The 17535-nt window shown below is 38.9% G+C and overlaps 1 protein-coding gene across 1 annotated transcript; it reads left to right on the top strand.

Annotated features, from left to right (window-relative positions):
- The first annotated feature begins 4564 nt into the window (after positions 1 to 4564).
- fastk (Fas-activated serine/threonine kinase) lies at positions 4565 to 16994 on the top strand. The gene is made up of 10 exons (XM_055201864.2): positions 4565 to 5189; positions 7143 to 7929; positions 8031 to 8504; positions 8641 to 8789; positions 8924 to 9140; positions 11465 to 11624; positions 11728 to 11819; positions 11921 to 12596; positions 14719 to 14833; positions 15119 to 16994. The coding sequence occupies exons 2-10, from the start codon at positions 7185 to 7187 to the stop codon at positions 15203 to 15205; spliced, it is 2715 nt and encodes a 904-aa protein (XP_055057839.1). The 5' UTR covers positions 4565 to 5189; positions 7143 to 7184; the 3' UTR covers positions 15206 to 16994.
- Positions 16995 to 17535: the final 541 nt, after the last annotated feature.

Genomic DNA, 17535 nt, shown 5'->3' on the forward strand with positions numbered 1-17535 from the left:
AAGGTCTCAACTTTATACCTTTTAATATTGATTTCTAGTTACACAGTTGTCTTTATGATGGGCCTAGCATTTTTTAGAGAGTCTGTATTTCTGTTTCCTATGTCAATACTACCTATTACAATGTTTTTGGTTGAAAACAATTATATGCCTTTGTTGCCAATGTTTGTTGTTTATGGGTTTTATTAATAATCAAATATTAAATAAGATTCATTTATAACTGAGCAAACATTTTTTTTCTTTTGGAGTTTATATTCCATATAATTTGCCCAATTCTTACTATAGTACATGTAATAAAGTTTTCTTTGTCATTTATGTTTTTACTACAGTACATTCTGATTGTATGAAGTTATAAGACTTAACAGTTTACAGGCTGTGATGTGCATTAGGCCTACATATTCTACCATTCCTAGGTCATCCATTTCCCAGGGCAGCACAATAAACTTTACCATTTATGTGTTGCAGGCATTGCACTTCTGAGGTCATCACCATCTTTCTTCAGCCAACCAAAATGATTCTCACCAACCACCCCAGCTCTGCTAAGCTTAATGTTGGAGGTCTGCTGTTTTTGAAGCAGGGGATCACTGTCCATTAAAGGCTTCATAAACCATTTAACAAAATCACATAAGATAGGGTAGTTCATACTCCATGCGATGTGCCATACAATGGAAGGGCCATGTTCCTTATCACATCTGGATACTGCAAAGCTCCTGTCTCCTCAACAATTTACGAACTAATCAATTATTAAATGAAGAAATGCTATGTAAAAGCAAAGATATTTCTTCCTGTGGAATTGGAGTCTTAAATTTAGTAATTACTGTTTTATGGCATAAATAAAAGTTAAATATTATATTATTTTAAAAGCATCATGTATCTTTTTTCATTCCTAATGTATTCTACTAGTAGTGTGTCAGGCACTTTAACCCTTATGAAAAAAGCCAAGGAAAATAGAGAGCATCATATCAAAACAACTGTTTATTTGCACATGCAACATTAAACTATGGTATACATCTCTGTTTTCATTACAATATTGAAAAGGATGAGTATTTGGAGTCTACAGTACTGCTTGCTCCATCTCCAGCAAAGATAAAAACATCCTAAGAAAAAGGACTCATTCACATAGTATTCCTCTTTTTACAACCGCGACACATTTTGCACAGACAACACAGCATCTGGAGGACGTATATGATCCTCACCAGTGTTATTTATTGTTTTTTCCTGTGTGTGTCTAATGATAATAAAAAAAATATAATTGATCAATTATACTTTGAAGGATTAAGCAAAACTACTATATTTACTATAAAGCTATCTAAACCAATAGCAGCTTCATAAGACTTAAGGTGGTTATCAAAGGGACTAACAAACAAATATAATGCATATGGGTTGACCTGTGAAAACATAATGTCCTGTTTTCATTTGTCAGTTACCAGTTAGGCTTTAGAAACATGATAAAGTTAAAGTGTATTTAAAAATATAGTTTGGAGAAATGTGTGAAAGTGGTCATGAATTTCAAGGGTTGAATGATTATAGTTAACTGTTTAAAAATATGTAGTTGTAGCCTACTAATGCTTTTATAAAATGCTCAAAATATATTTTAGATTACATCCTGTGATATCCAAGCCTTCTTTCTTTCTGTGTTTTCAAAGCTCCACACCAGTAGGTGGTGGTAAAGAAAACCGTGTAGGTACGCGTTAACACGTGATTTACGTGTTAACACGCACTTACGCGTTAACACGTAGTGCGTGTAAACACGTGACTTACGCGTTAACACGTAGTGCGTGTTAACACGTATTTTTAACACGTTTTTGCCCCGTTGGCCTTCCATAATGCTAGGGCACGTTCAATCTCACACCGGTGCACAACGTTTTGCTACGGTTTCCGGGTTGAACGACATGTTTCCTGGAAACGGTGTGCAACGGAATGCAACAGGTTTTAGAAGCGTTTTCTCTTGTTTAGTGGGTGTGTCAGAAATGTCGGCCCAATCAGCGGCAAGATGTAAAAAACCACGCGGTAGTAAAGAGACAGCTCGCTCAATGGGTTCAAGTTGGAATGTTGTCTTTCATTTTGGACGGCAAGGTCAGTGACTGTAACATTGAGGGTCTTTTACAGTATTAAACACACATTTATAACGATTTCATCAGGCTTCAGGAACATTTAAAAAAGAACACAAAGAATGGCCTCTCAGCTACCGTAGTTGCAACTCTTGCGTCATCACAACAGGGCGTTCAACGCATCACCGTTTCTATTTAATAAACATTGTGCAACGTTTTGTCGGGGCTGAACGCAGCCCAGAGGGGTATTGCACAAAAGCAAGATAAGGGATTAAGCTGGGATTTTCCAGTTATCCTGGCTGAATTTAGCCCTGACTCGGTTGCATGAAGGGAGGCTAAATTAATCTAGATGAAGTTATTATGGAGTTTACTCTTTGCAGCTAGCCTGCTCCAGAGCAGGCTAAAAACCAGTCTAAGATTAATCATAGTGATTAATTTAATTCAAAGAACTTTATTAATCCCAGGGGGAAATTGCTTTAATGTTACAATTATAGAAAAGAAAGAAATTAAAGAAAACAGAAATAAAAACATAACTGCCCATCCATGATTTAAAAATTAATAGATAAGAAAAAAAACTATAACTTTTCCCGTATAAAAAAAAGGTAATTTACTTCAATAGTGCATTGTCCTAGCACTTACAAAGTGGAGTTAAACAGCCTAATGGCCACAGGTATAAAGGATCTGCTAAAACGCTCAGTAGAACACTTAGCAGTGATCAGTCTCTAAATGTACTTCTCTGGTCGGCCAGCACCCTATGTAGTGGGTGAAAGGGATTGCTCAGAATTGAATATAGTTTTGACAGTATTCTTTTCTCAGCCACAACAGAACAGAGTTCAGCTCCATACCAAGTACAGTCCAGCGCCTCTAATGAATTTGTGCAGTTTATTTCTGTCCGCCACTTTTATACCTCACCCAACAGACCCCCAGACACCACAGACTCATAAAACATTCACAGCATGGTATAGCAGACTATACCATTTCAGATAAATCACTTCTACAAGATTGCAAGTAACAGGAACAGATTACTCCATAAAGTGTTACATAAGGGCAGTCACAGTAGAACAGGCATTATTTTGTGTAACAGCTTTCCCTATTTTCTTTGGATGCAGTGGATGGCACCCACCCCTGTGACAGATATATAAGACTTTTTTAATGTTAAACTTAGTACAGACAATAAAATATGTCAGCAGATACTACCTTATGTGTAGATTTATTTCTGCAATCAAGTCATCAGCATTGCAAAATGTCATTGATCTTGATTTTCTGAAAGTGATGGATGGTCCAAATTATTATGCACATGCTATTTTTGTTTGTTTTTTAAAATAAAGTCAGTAATTTTACAAATTGTATTTTAATCTCAATAGTTATATGACATTGTGCATGTTATTCTATTTAAATACATAATTTGACGTATTTAAAATCTCAAAAGATATAATAATATATGAGCATGTTTTTGACATGACTTTTACTGTCCCGTTTATTAAACTTGTAAGTCTACAGTTTTTGTCTTTATTTCACTTGAAGATGCTAGTATTGCATACCAGAGTTTATGTTTGAATATGAATTATAGTGATGTCCACCTCACAGATCTTTCATATAATGATAGTCCATAAAGAGGTCAGCGGATAATAGTATTCATACTGTACCTTAGTTTTTTTCTTATTTCATGGCCATAATAAAATAGTAACTGTTGCTGTTTTGCAGCATGATATAGTGTATTATCCTGCATGAAAGTAAATTAATTTAAGAAGACATGATTCATTTTTTTCCCATGCCCATCTTTAGGGTACTCTACATATCTTCCAGATGTCCTTTTGGCCCCCTCAAGGGACCTACCATCTTACTTCCCAATATTCCAGTCCAAACCAACCTTGTTTGAACATGGTGGCTATTTACCAACAATCCAGAATATACTATTCAGTGCTTTATAGCATGTCAATGAATACAACTGTTTGAAAACTTTATGAAGCTCACAGTAAATGTAGTATGTTTGCTTTTTAGCAGTGGCATTTTTTATTGTTGCCTTTTCCTAATATTTTCCTTAAAAAATTCTTCATATGGTCAAATCCTGTACATAAATCTTATAATAATTCAATGATTTCTGTTTAGTTCCACCAAATATAAATTGTTATAGGAAATAAATAGCTTTTTTTAAGATAATGCACACTTTTTGCATCAAATACTGTAGATACACATAGTAGTAGTTAAGTGTTTGCAGTTTCATGATGAATTTTTATGAGTTTTATCAATTTTTGCATCAGTGATTCTGTGATCAATCCCATGGTCTGTTTAAGAATTCCGTGAACGTGCACTTATCCTAGCTAGCTACACCTGGCTTGACATAGCTGCACGTTCTCATCCTGGCTTAGCAATCGTGCAACAGACTTAGCCAGGATGGGCTGATTAAACTAGGTCAAGCTGGGCCTTTTCTGTTATCCTGGCTTTCTTAATTCTACTTTTGTGCAATACCCCCCTGGTGTCTAGCAAGAAGTGAGTCTGCGGGGCTGCAGCACGTGTTTCCGGTCTGTCACTGTTGACTTCCGGAAACATGGCGGACACCGGGGCTGCGGACGATCACTGGCGAAATGCGAGGGGAGTGTAGTGAACCCTAGAGGTTACAGGCTCTGACAAACGTGTCCGCCGCGGTGACCGTATTTCAGTCTTATGTGTGAATCTGTATCAACATCGTAGACTAAAATAGTTCCGGTCAGACAGCTTTACATACACTGTCAAACACTGTCTGACATTAGCAGCTTAGGAAAGAGACGTTGATCAAACCATGTCGTGCTGGTTTCTCTACCAATCGCGCTTTATTCACGGACAGTATTAGCTGGGTTTTATAAAAGACAGTTTTATGACACACATGCGGCCTCAGCAGTCAGATCCTGTGAAATGTTCAGTGCAGTAGCGTGCTAGCTAGCGCACAAATCTGCTTTTCTTCCGGGGCCTTGTTAGATGCTCTATAAATATTTCTTTTGCGATATGTCAGACTCTGTTCAGGCTTTATTAAAGGAGTTATTTATTGTACACCCTTTCAGCACGACTAGCTGAATCGATTTGATTTGTTTGCAATAATCTTTCCAATGTCACAGAGTTCATCTTCCTGACATCCATCCATGCGCCATCCTCTCAGATAAACATGTAAGCTTACTTTTATCAACACTATTACGTCATATTGCGTATATGTTTATAATTATGGTTTGCAAGTGTTTATTGTGTATTTGCTGTATGTGCAGTTGTATCTATTAAGTCTCTGTGATAATTTTCACGTAAATAGTGATTATTAACATATAAAGGGATTCATCTCATATTTTTCAACTATGTTATTATTTATCCTGTTGTTTCAAACCTTTATGACTGTTAAACATCAGATTATACTATAGCAGAAATTCTGATCTGCTTTCTTCCAAGTGGATAAGGAATACAGTACAGTCAGTGCTCTGTATTTTGAATCAGTACAGTAGTTTAGTGTCAAGAACGGACTAAAATTTAGGTTGTTGTTGACTGAGCTTAGTCCAGGGCTTCTCAACCAGGGGCCCGGTGCCCCTCAACACACTTCTAAGGGGCCCTCAAGATGACTTAAAATGATAAAAGCATGACAAAACAACTAAGAAATAAGACCTTTATTACTATATTATTATATTGGGCTGCAGTAACATTAATTATATAAAAAATATAGCCTAAACATGCCGCTTTAGACGGTTTAACAGTAACAACATAAACAAACGGCTTTCGTGGAACAAACGTAACTGTCGGTAAACTTTTGCTAAGAATCAATAACAATAGAGTCCTTTTGCAGTAGTTTATTAATTTATTTATGATATCGAGCAAAATAAAGAATAGATTACTTTAGTTCAAATCATAGCTAAAGTGCATCCAAAACTACATTGACCTAATGTTACTGTTTAAAATAAATGTATACAATGTTAACTACAGATCGGCCTCCAAACCTCCCTTCATATAGCGATGATCCATAATCGCCCTCTCTCCTGGTCTTTAAGATGCCAAAATATTTGTTGTTTTAGACAAACTATTTGTTCCAGAGTTTGGTTTACCCAGTAGTCATACCATTAAAGTAAAAGACCGGAAATTAAGTTCTGCCCAGACGCTAACCGCGACAACGCAGAACGCACGCGCATCCGAAACAGTCTATACATAAGTCCTTTAACATTATGAGGGTGAGGAGATGATACAATTTTCATTTTAGGGTAAATTTTTCCAAACGTTATGGAAATGGAATTAAAATCATCCAAGATTGTTGTTGTTCTCTGATGTGACCGCTTTCATGACTAATGGGGCGTACACACCAAACACAAATTCAATGTTTTGCGTAAGTAGATTATAGTAGATATAGCGATTGTTTGACCTCACTGTGATAATTTCAGATCACCGCAATGATTGCACATTTCTTTAAAAACACAAGGGGGAGCTGCAGCGCCTGTATAATCTAGACAGTATCAGATGCCGCTCCTTAACTGACAGTGTAACACGATTGCAAAGCCATTCAATACAGTAGCAAAGAAATTTAAAGAAATAATGCAACACTTTGATTAATTATGACCTGCCATGTAAAACATACATTTCTAAAACAGCAAATCCAAATTTAGGGAAGTAAAGGATGCTATTCTTAAAGATCTGTGAGAAATAGATTTTTGCAGCCAAATTTCATATTCGTGACAGCTCTAATATCAGTGAGTGAAATCAAATTTGATGCTCCTAATCTCAAAATTAGTTTGAGACTGGACTTTACAGACAGGGTCACAAATAGTTAATCCATACATTTTAGCTGTAATATAGTTAGTCAGAAAAGTATAAAGTATATTATTGTTTGTAATAAGTAGCTTAATTCAGAAATGAGATCTGATGTGATGTGAGGTTTGGAAAGCCCGTTTCGCCACACAGCACCTGATGGAAAGTGCACATCACCCTGACAATTCTCAAGTTACCGTCTATTTCTAGAGCACGTCTTGCCTGTTTCATTAGTGTAAACATGAGTTTCTTTAAGCATCTCACTGTGGTCCAGCACTTAAAGCTGCAGTTTAGTCATAAGATAGAAAATGTGTAATAATAAAAAAATACTGATTCTGTTTTTAGGAGTCTTGTCTTTAGCTTCACTGTCGTACCACCCCATATACCATGCTGGTGCTGCCAGTTCGCTTTGGCCTCTTAACCTGCAGGAGATTCTCCTCGCCCCACCAGCCTTCTCGCCTATTGAGTCCCGGTGCTGTCACTAGAATGTACACCACACGCATGTACAGTGGTGGTGGAGGCAAGCCGGCTCGCCGCATTGGCCTGATCGGAGGAGGGCCGCCCATGCTGGAGAACCACCATCATCCGCTTCCTCCCCATCATCCTCATGTCCACCAGCCTCAAAATTACCCAGCTGTTTATCAAGCCCGCCTTGATGCCCACCGACCACATTTCCAGACCCACCAACACTACCACACGCACCCGCAGGTCGCCCACCTCCCTGCTCCGCATTATCAGCCCCATGCGCATTTGCACCACAGCAAGAAGAAGACCTGGAACTTCATCCACGAGAAGATGAGCTACGACACTTTCTTTACCATGAAGCGGCTGATCGATCGATCACGCACCGTGGATGAAGTTCTCCGCTGGGTGACGCAGAATCCGGGAAAGATCTCGCACAATCATTACCCCATCGCTCTACAGAAGATCGGTCAGCTTCTTGTTCTGCAGCAGGCTGGGAGCGGAGCCGGCGGTGGAGGAACGGGTGAAGGAGCTCTGGAAGGGGAGAACGCCATACGACAAATTCTGGACAATCAAGATTTTCAGACGCTCTGTGATGCTATAGTCAATGACTGCTCTAAGTTCGACAACTTCAGCATTGTTAACTGCCTTTATGCTGTTGCTGCCCTTGGTGAGTCATTGAGATTTCAAACCTCACTTAACTTACATTCTCTACATCTTTGAATAATAAAACACTTCAAAATGATATCATGTATTCTCCATGTCGCTCAGGGCTGCCCAGTGATTCTCAGATCGTGCAGGTTCTGGAGGAAGAGTCTCAAGCTCGCCTGTCCCAGTTTAACCAGAAGGACATCTCCATGGTGTTCAGCAGCAGCATGAAGCTCCATCCGTCCAGCCAGCACCCTTTGATTGAGTCTTGTCTCGCCGGGCTAGAGAAGAACATCGAGCGGGAGCGACATCCCCAGACGCTCTTCCTCCTCCTCTCTTACTACCGCACCAAATGGAGAGCACTGCGGGTGGCCGACGGATCCTCTCCGGAGCAGCTGGTGGTGAACCGGAAGATCCTGAGGCTGGTTAAGCACACGTTGGCCAGTGTCAGCAGCGTGAGGGACCATGAGATGGCACTGCTGGATGAGATGCTGTCAGCATGTGCCAGAGAGGCAAGCAACAAGAGCCTTGAGCTTATCTTCAGCTCCCATCTCTTTTACCAGAACAGGCAGGAGAAGTTTGTGAGCAGCCTCGCAGGTAGGTTTCGTTGTTGTTTAGTTGCTGGCAAAAGGCATTTGCACCGGATTAAAGTATTTATTAGGTTTAGTACAACAATTGACAATTTTGTCATTATTTGAAGTGGTCTGTTTGACTCCCCTTTATATCTTTTCAGAGGAGTTGCCGAAAAAGGTTGACAGCATCACACCTTACACCATGGCCCTCATTGCAAAGTACATCGCTCGCCATCGTCTCAGAGAGACACGGCTGCTGGACACTATCGCTGAATTTTTAGTCAAGAAGGGCGAATACCTGGACAGCAAGGTTAGACATGATATAAACAACTTGTAGTGTGACAGGATTATAATTGTAGGATTTTATAACTAATGGGAGCGCTTTAATTTTTTTTGCAATGTATTTGATATTTATTAAATAAAAACATCTGTTGTTCTCTCCAGGTGATCCAGAAGCTTGTTTTCCCATTCAGTCGTATGAGTTATCGGCCTGCAAATGAGGCTCAGTTCTTCTCCAAGCTGGAGATGGTGCTGGAACTAAAAGCTTTGAGCTCTCCGCTGGCCACCGTTAACATCCTCATGTCTTTGTTCCAGCTGGGTCATTTTCCAGGGCTCGTGCTGCACCGTGTCTTCTCGCCATCGTTCATCAGTAACGTCACCAGTGAGTCACTACTCGAGATTTCTTTTAATATAAGCACTCCACAAATGCACTTACATTTCAGCCTGTAAGACCAGTGCTTAACTGTTCATATTATGTTCTAAATCAATCAGCCCTTAAAGGTGGTGTGTGTAAATTTTAGCGGCATCTAGTGGTGAGATTGTGAATTGTAGCCAACAGCTCACCACTCAATTTTAAAACGCATACGGTAGCCGTCACTGTTTATGGTTGAAAGGCGATCTATAGAGCAGTTTGTCCATTTAGGGCTCCTGTAGAAACATAACGGCAACTTCCAAATAAGGGGACCAGCGGTGTATGGATATAAAACGGCTAATTTTAAGGCAATAAAAACATTACAGTTCATTATGTAAGGTCTTTATACACCACTGATAATACAGTTATGTATATTATATTGCATTTTTGTCAATAGATCCTCCTAAAAGTTACACAGTGCATCTTTAAAGCTATGATCTGTAACTTTTGCTTCTCTATCACCATCTCTTTACCATATGTTCTTACATTTGCTTTGTTGACAAAATCTGGCTTGTCAGCTTAAAGGGATAGTTCACCCAAAAATTAAATTTATGTAATCATTTACTCACTCTCATGTTGTTACAAACCTGAATTAATTTCTTTGTTTTGATGAACACAAAGGAATATTTGAGAAATGTTTGTAACCAAACCGTTCGTGGACCCTATTCACTTCTATAGTAGGAAAAGAGAATACTGTTTGGTTACAAACATTTCTCAAAATATCTTACTTTGTGTTCATCAAGACAATGACATTTATACAGGTTTGTAACAACATGAGAGTGAGTAAATGATGACAGAGTTTTCATTTTTGGGTGACCTATCCCTTTAAATTATAAATTATTATTTTAAGCTTACTTCTTTGTGTAACTGTGCAAGCGTAAAGAGTAAGTTTATGTTCTTGCTCAATAACTGTTATGGATTGCAGCTTTAAACTCTTGTTTCCAGATGGTTCATAGTTCATGGCCTCTTTTTTGTGTTTAATGAGCTTTATTTATTATATCCCTGTTGCCCTATAAGTAAACACTGAAACTGACATGCTATCTTGCAAACAGCACGTCCGAAAGCTTAGAAAACTGACCTGGTGCCTCGCTGCCCTATATTGCAAGGCAGTGTTTGCACAAGAGAAACAGTGTAACACAGGCTTTATAGACAGACAGATAGAAATGATGTTTGAAATATAAATAGAGATCATGCTGGTGATAACCAAGCAAATATTTAAAAACTGGAATACTCATTTCCAAATAGAAATGCAATCAGAAGTTAAAGAGAGTAAACATTTCTCGGATGCCATTTTAGTTTTTCCAAGCACGACCCTGTTTGACCAATCACTTTCTCACAGATGCACATGCACAAAATTGGGATTCCAAAAGCAGTGAATAATACTTCTATACAGCTAGATTATATACATTAACTGACAGAAAGTAAACCAAACATTGAATTTGCCTTGATGCCTTCCTACCTACAAATGCGGCATTTTACAGCTTTCAGGTACTGATAGCAACAGTGACCTCTGCTGTATGATTCATTCCATTACATCAGAGGTTTTCACACTTTTTGGTTTTTGGTCAGCCGAACCGAAATTATTTACTTGAAGCACCCCCTGACATAAACATTGTCTGATATATTAAAGCAGTGGTTCTCAAACTGGGAGGCGTGGCTACCTGGGGGTGCTGAGTTGGTGCCAGGGGCCCCAGTTTTATGAAATATTATAAAATACATTAATTTATCATACATTAAAGTGTTAAAAAAATTTACCTACTAACCAACAACACTACATTGTATAATTTAATGTTTTGTTTCATTCAAATTTTAAGTTTTAAAATGTTTTGTGTTATACATTTTCTTTGGTGGGCCACAAAGGGATACACTGTATACAGGCGGGAAAAGTTTGAGAACCACTCTATTATAGTGTTCTGTAATGGTCACATAGCATGCATATTAAACAAATAAATTATATAAAAAAATTGTTATTAAAGTATTTATTTAAAGTATTATTTATTTACATTTTATGATTTAATTTCAATTAATTAATAGTTTTTCATCAACTCACGAACCCCCTGCAATTCCCTTGTCAACCACCAGGGGTTCGTGGATGCCTGCTTTGCATTATATAAAGTGTAGTTTACTTGCACAATTTTTTCTTCCTGATGTGCATTGTTCACTATAATATTTTAAAACCGTGTAAGAGTATTTTAAGTGTACTGTGTTTTATTTTATTGAATGAACTGCAAGCATCATAAGTGAAGGATATTTTATTTCCCTTTTAAAATCGAGTTTTGTGTCTTGCTATGTAGACAGCCCATACGCCCTGATTGTACGTCGCTATCTTTCACTGCTGGATGCAGCTGTAGAGTTGGAGTACAGCGACTATACTGGACCTCGCCTTCAAGACACCCATAAAGTGCTCATGTTTGACCATGCTTTAACTGCAGATGAGGTGAACCGCAAATACAGGTGAGAAACTGTAGTCATCTGCCCAAGTCAGTGCACAGCAGGGGGCAGCATATAGGCCATTCGTAAACTTGTATTTGAAAAAAGTGTAATGTTTGTGTTACAGTTATAAAGGTCTGGTTGCAGAGGCGCTCCGGCAGCTTGTCGGCGAACACGGCTACAAACAAGATGAGGTTCTTGCACCAGGATATTACACAGGTTCTTTCCTTTTCTTAATGCCACCTTGCACGCAGATGTTCTTCTTCAAGATCTACGCATGTTGGTACGTTATATCAAAGTCACATTTTTTCTTTCTCCAGATTTCCTACTGTGGATCGATAGCACGGGCCGTGTTCTTTCCATCAGAACTGGGACGACGGCAGCATCATTAGCAGCAGGTTCGACCCCTTGCGTATTGCTGGACCTCAAATCTCCCGAAGGTTCGGGCTCCGTCGCGACTCTCACCACCGACTTCCAGAAGTTTTCTCCCTTCGTCCCATCACTAGAGGAAGAGGGTGAGAAACGATCAGTGGAGGAACCTGACTTCCTCTCCGCTCACATACGCCCCACGGCGACAACAGCGGTCGCTCAGAGAGTCGGTCCTAATGGAGCTGTAACTCTAGACTATAACCCATATTACACATCTTCAGATTACTACTCTACATTGGCCAAGGAGCACTCTCTAGAAAGCCAGGACAGCTCAACTCTAAGTAGTCCATCAGACTGCCTGACCCAGGCAGGGCCTTCGGTTCCAGGGACAGGTGCACCGCAAGACTCCCTCTTTCAGTTCTCCATTGGAAAAATTCTGGAGGATGAAGGGGGTGCCGCTATTTCAACAGGAGCAAACCCAGGGCAGGATTGTGAGATCGCAACTTTTTATGAAGGTGTGTCGTATCCAGAGGGTGGTGAGAGCGATGTAGTGGCCAGTTCTCCGCTGCAGCTTCATAACACAGACAACCCAGAAGCAGATCGGACCACGGGAGAGCAAGTTAAAAGGTTTGTCTTCATGAAGATTAAATCCAATATTTAAGGAAAATTTAGTCTTGAATAATAATCTACCTGTAAAGTATTGCATTAGCACTGCAAAGGTTGTGGGTTGGATTCTTAGGGAACACACATACTGGTAAAATGTTTAGCTTGAATGCAATGAAAGTCAGTTTTGAGAAAAGCCCTGCCAAATGAATACATGCTAAAGAAAGTGTATTGATGACTGAAAGTGATTAAATGTAGGGTATGTTTGGCAACCAAAACTGTAGCAAAAAAAGAGCATTTTTGGGGGCATGCACACAAAAGCGTTTACGCTAGCAGTTGGCGTATGTTTTCAATTGTTTCCAATAGACCCCCATGTTAAAATGCTCGACTTTACAGCAGAAAATAAAAGGTTTACAGCCTGGTACAAAAAGTGTTTTTGGTCTATATAGCATAGTTTGCCCTCTATGATAAATGTAATTAAATTAAGCCTTAAAGTTGTGCATAATTAAGGGCGTGGCCGCTTGAGTGACAGGTGAACTGCCACTGCTGTCACTAGAGTCTAGCTTTGCTGGCGTGGTTTCAGCAACCAGCCACCTTTGCTTCACCCCTGTCCTGCCTCTTTATCCATTTTTGGTTTTTCGCGAGTGATGTGCGGTGACGCGTGGCCAAGATGGCGACGACAGGCACCACCCACTTTTGGCTTTTCACAAACCTATGGGTGACGTCACGGACACTACGTCCATATTTTTTTACAGTCTATGGTTGAAACTCTCAGCTTCTGTCACTTCTTAGGGGCTGATCACACCAAACGCGTTTATGGCAGTTGCAGGCGCCTTTTTTGAATAATATTCTATGGGCATGGAGCGTTTGCGCGCTGTTTGTATGCGCCAAGCGTCTTGCGTTTTTTGCGACCTTTGAAGGAGCGCTCAGAGCGGAGAAGCGCCCGATGTCATTCGCGTCTTTCCATTGTCCAATCAAATGAGGGGAGAGGCGGGCCTTTCGTTGTGGTGACGGAGGTTTACAGTTGTTTAGATCAACCGGACTCCTCTGTCTCCTGCGTGTTTGTGCACCTCTCACCCTCCAACAAGGTTAGAGTAAGCGCCCTCTTTTTAAAGTTTCTTCTAATATGACAGTTAACAATAAAGGAGCGCCTACGCTCCAATATTTGATTGACAAGACAGCTGACTCGGTGGTTGCCTAGCAATATAAAAAGCCAAGTCGCACTGCTGTTTTTCCCCAGGCGTTTAAACACGTTTGGTGTGATTAGCCCTTTACTCTGCTGTCCAATCACATTGGAGGAGCAGTGGGACAAATATCACAACAACCAACCGGCGCATTCCTCAACGACTGATAAACGGGTGTACCTCATATGTCTTGAAAAGTAAAGCCTCTGGCTCTTTGAGCGCCCCCTGGTGGCTGACTGCAGTATAAGTCATAAACCCCGCCCTCTCCATTCAAATGAATGGGACTCTGCTCTAAATAAAAATATTATTTACACTTCCAATAAAAATTTCCGTAAGATGTTTTTGATACTTTCAGGTTGTTATCACGCTGATATATGTTCAATTGTTCATTTTTGTGATTCAAAAGTTTCATTTTAGCTAGTAATTTGATGCTATAGAAACGGGGCGTGTCGTTATGATTGGCGTGGTTAAATTGGGCGGAAGTTTGATACCGCAGCTCCGCCTCCTGCTCCACGAATGATTCCTTCTACGCATGCCTTGGCTCCAAACCGACGTTTTTACGTAACCTGGCGGCGACCATGGTCAGACATTTTTAGTTTCATTTCAATACAATGGAAGGAGGCGACGTCGTGGCTTCCATCTTTTTTTACAGTCTATGCTGATAAACAAAGCAGAAGTACCATTCGGCCACGTTTAAATGCTTTTGGTGTACACGCCCCTTAATAATGCTTCCACACCGCCGTATAAAGTGTGTGCATCTCTTACTTTATGCTAGTTGCTTTTTGATCATCGAAACATCATTAAAACATTATTATTAGGTAAAATGTATTTGGTCTGTTTACCTATTTGGCTAAACACCGAAAACGCTAAACGCGAAAACGCTTCTGTTGCCAAACATTGGATGCATAGTTAAATGTTTTTTAAATCTTTTCAACACCTTTTCATCCCTTCCTCCTGTGCAGGGTTATAATGTCTGTGAATGATAAATGGCATTATTGCCATAATTCTGACGTGCTGGTTGGATCCAGGGCAATGAGAGACCGCCACTTGCAGTTACTGGGCTACATTATACTACAGGTGAGCATGAAACAATTTTACTCAGTTGGTCATTTGTAGTCTTCCAGGCTGAAGATTAAGCTCTATGTTTCTGCCCTTTAATTTATATGGGTGACAAACTCTTATAGCAAAGTACTGAGGTCATGACATGGTGCATTAATAGTATCAAACAGTAATACCACATTAATAAATGATTGATGCAATTAATGCATAAGCAATCATGCCATGGCAATGTAAACAACACAATGTTATCATTCAAATGCAACATATGTGTTTTTCTTACGTTACTCTGATGTTTTATTGTAGCTGCCCTATTTGGAGTTGGAGAAGCTGAATGGGATCGAGGAAGTGAAGCAGTATCTACACAAAAAGTTGCTGGAAGTTCCTTTATGACATCATCAATGGAGTGTGTTTGTGTGCCTCGAGAGCATGTGCAACAGTTCGCTTTAAGAAAGACTGTTGTGTACGTGTGTGTATGCGAGCATCTGAATGCGTGCTGTTACACACAGGATGTGAACAGTCCTTGTTTTAGGGACAACATCTGTCGACAGGAGGAATCTGGGTGGGTGTTACATTAGTTCTTTAATTATAGAGAGGTCTCCTCTTGGCAAATTAAGTGGTATATGTAGTCATTTTAAATGTGCCAGGATGTTTGAATGATGCATCGTTTGCTTTATCGATCATACAATACTTAGCCAATGATGAAGGGCCATTTCATTCTCTGCGAGGGAACTGTTCTCAATATACTTCAGTAGCACTTCTGAAATATTTTTATCTTGTCCAGAGTGTTTTGTTATATTTGGGTAATTCGTGTGATCACTAAGGGATAGGAGATGTTAGTGGTTTATTATTATATGTTCCGCAGCAATTACGTGTTTTTGTTTTCGATGGTGGTCCCACATCTCTCTTTGTCCTCACTGTTATTTTGATGTGTTTAGGTGCAAGTTTGGGAGTGTGGACACAAAGTTTGTTATTGGGGGCAGGTATGAAATATAATATATTTTGTCGAGATGCACCTGGTGTAAACGCAAGTGTGGAGTGGTCTGGTAATGAGTTGTAATTTTAAATTCAGCCACCAAGACCATTGCTGCTCTTTGATTTTAAACCTGAAAGAATGGTGGGTTTAAGAGTAAATATGGATGTATGTTAAAATACATGGGGTATTTATATCTGTTGAGTAAAGTCTTATGCGCTTATTGAAAGTGAACTTTACATAGTTGGAAAAAGGAAAATTAATTATTATATACAGGAAAGGGTTATATATTTTATTTTCTCAGAAAGTTTATCAGCTTTGGTGTTGTGGGGGAAAGCAATGCACCCAGTTAACTGTAGGATAATTGTTAAATAATGTTTTCATCTGTCCCATGTTAAAGAATGTAACGGTTTTAGATTGTGCCTTTACAAAATGGATTTCCTGTCCAAAATTCAAATAAATTATAATAATTCTAAAGAATAATGAATAAAATTCACCTTTACTTTTAAAATAATGTTGATTTCATCAGAAGGCCTTAATCTATCAAAATTGTGATTTTTTTTTAATAGGCCAACATTAACCATTAATTTTGTTATAGTGACGATGGAAGGCAACGATCCAGTCATAAATTAAAGTATTATCATGGTTTACTTAAGTACAAAACATGCATAGTTGTTTTCAACTAAAACAATGAAGGCTCACGATACTTCTTAAAGGGTTTGTTCATCCAAAAATGAAAATTCTCTCATAATTTACTCTTATCCTGTTCAAACCCATTGAAGTCCATGGTAGAAAAAAGACACTATGGAAGTCAATGGGCACTTTGGTTTCAAATGTTACTTAAAATGTCTTTGTAACAACATAAGAGTGAGTAAATGATGACAGAAATTAAATTTTTAGGTGAACTATCTCTTGCTTAAATCCACTTAAATTAAGGAATAATGAAAAGCGTAGAGATCTTACGATCTGAGATCTTATTCATATGGAAGACTTACTTTGTGTTAGTCACCCATGTGGCACTTTCTCTGTGTGCATTTGCTTTGCTCTTTAGAGGGAAACATAATTTATTATGGGAAGTGAATGTAAGCGGATTGTGTGAGTGAATGTCTGTGTCACCTAGCAGGTGGGAAATGGATCAAATGTCTGTTTATATATACATAGTAAAATGTCTATATAAAAAGGATTATTAAAAATGAACAGCAGAAAACATTGTTTGTCTTGTATTGTTTACTTTATTGCTTAAAGGCAAGTAAGGATATATTCCTGCGCTGTCCTAATTTAAAAGTAAAATATGCAAATCTCTTAAGATGACTGAGCTCTGACTTACCAAAAGCATCTGCTATGAGCTTAATGCTGTCTGCTTAAAGATAATGGGACCCCTGGTTTCAGCCTTTTGATTAATAGAGTCTGATCAGGTGCTAGTGGCAGCTTTGAATTTTTTTTTTCATTTTGTGTCTGTCACTTCTAGGCATCTGTGTATGAAGGATGGACACATAAGACAATATATTGAAACTAAATGGAAAATAAATTTGAACCATGATTAAGTCACTAAAAGAACTGTGCCTATTTTTAGATGTATAAAACCTCCACAACAATCAAACATCTCAGCACATTTCTATTAGAAGGCAAAGTGTTTTTGTTAATAATTTAATTACTTTTATATAATTCACGTTTTATTGTCATTAAAAACTTGAGATTTTGCATAGAAAGATTTTAACCATGTTTCTGAACCAGGGTTTACTGGGGCCCT

Source organism: Misgurnus anguillicaudatus, chromosome 2, assembly GCF_027580225.2.
Source record: "Misgurnus anguillicaudatus chromosome 2, ASM2758022v2, whole genome shotgun sequence".
In the NCBI taxonomy this organism is placed as follows: domain Eukaryota; kingdom Metazoa; phylum Chordata; class Actinopteri; order Cypriniformes; family Cobitidae; genus Misgurnus; species Misgurnus anguillicaudatus.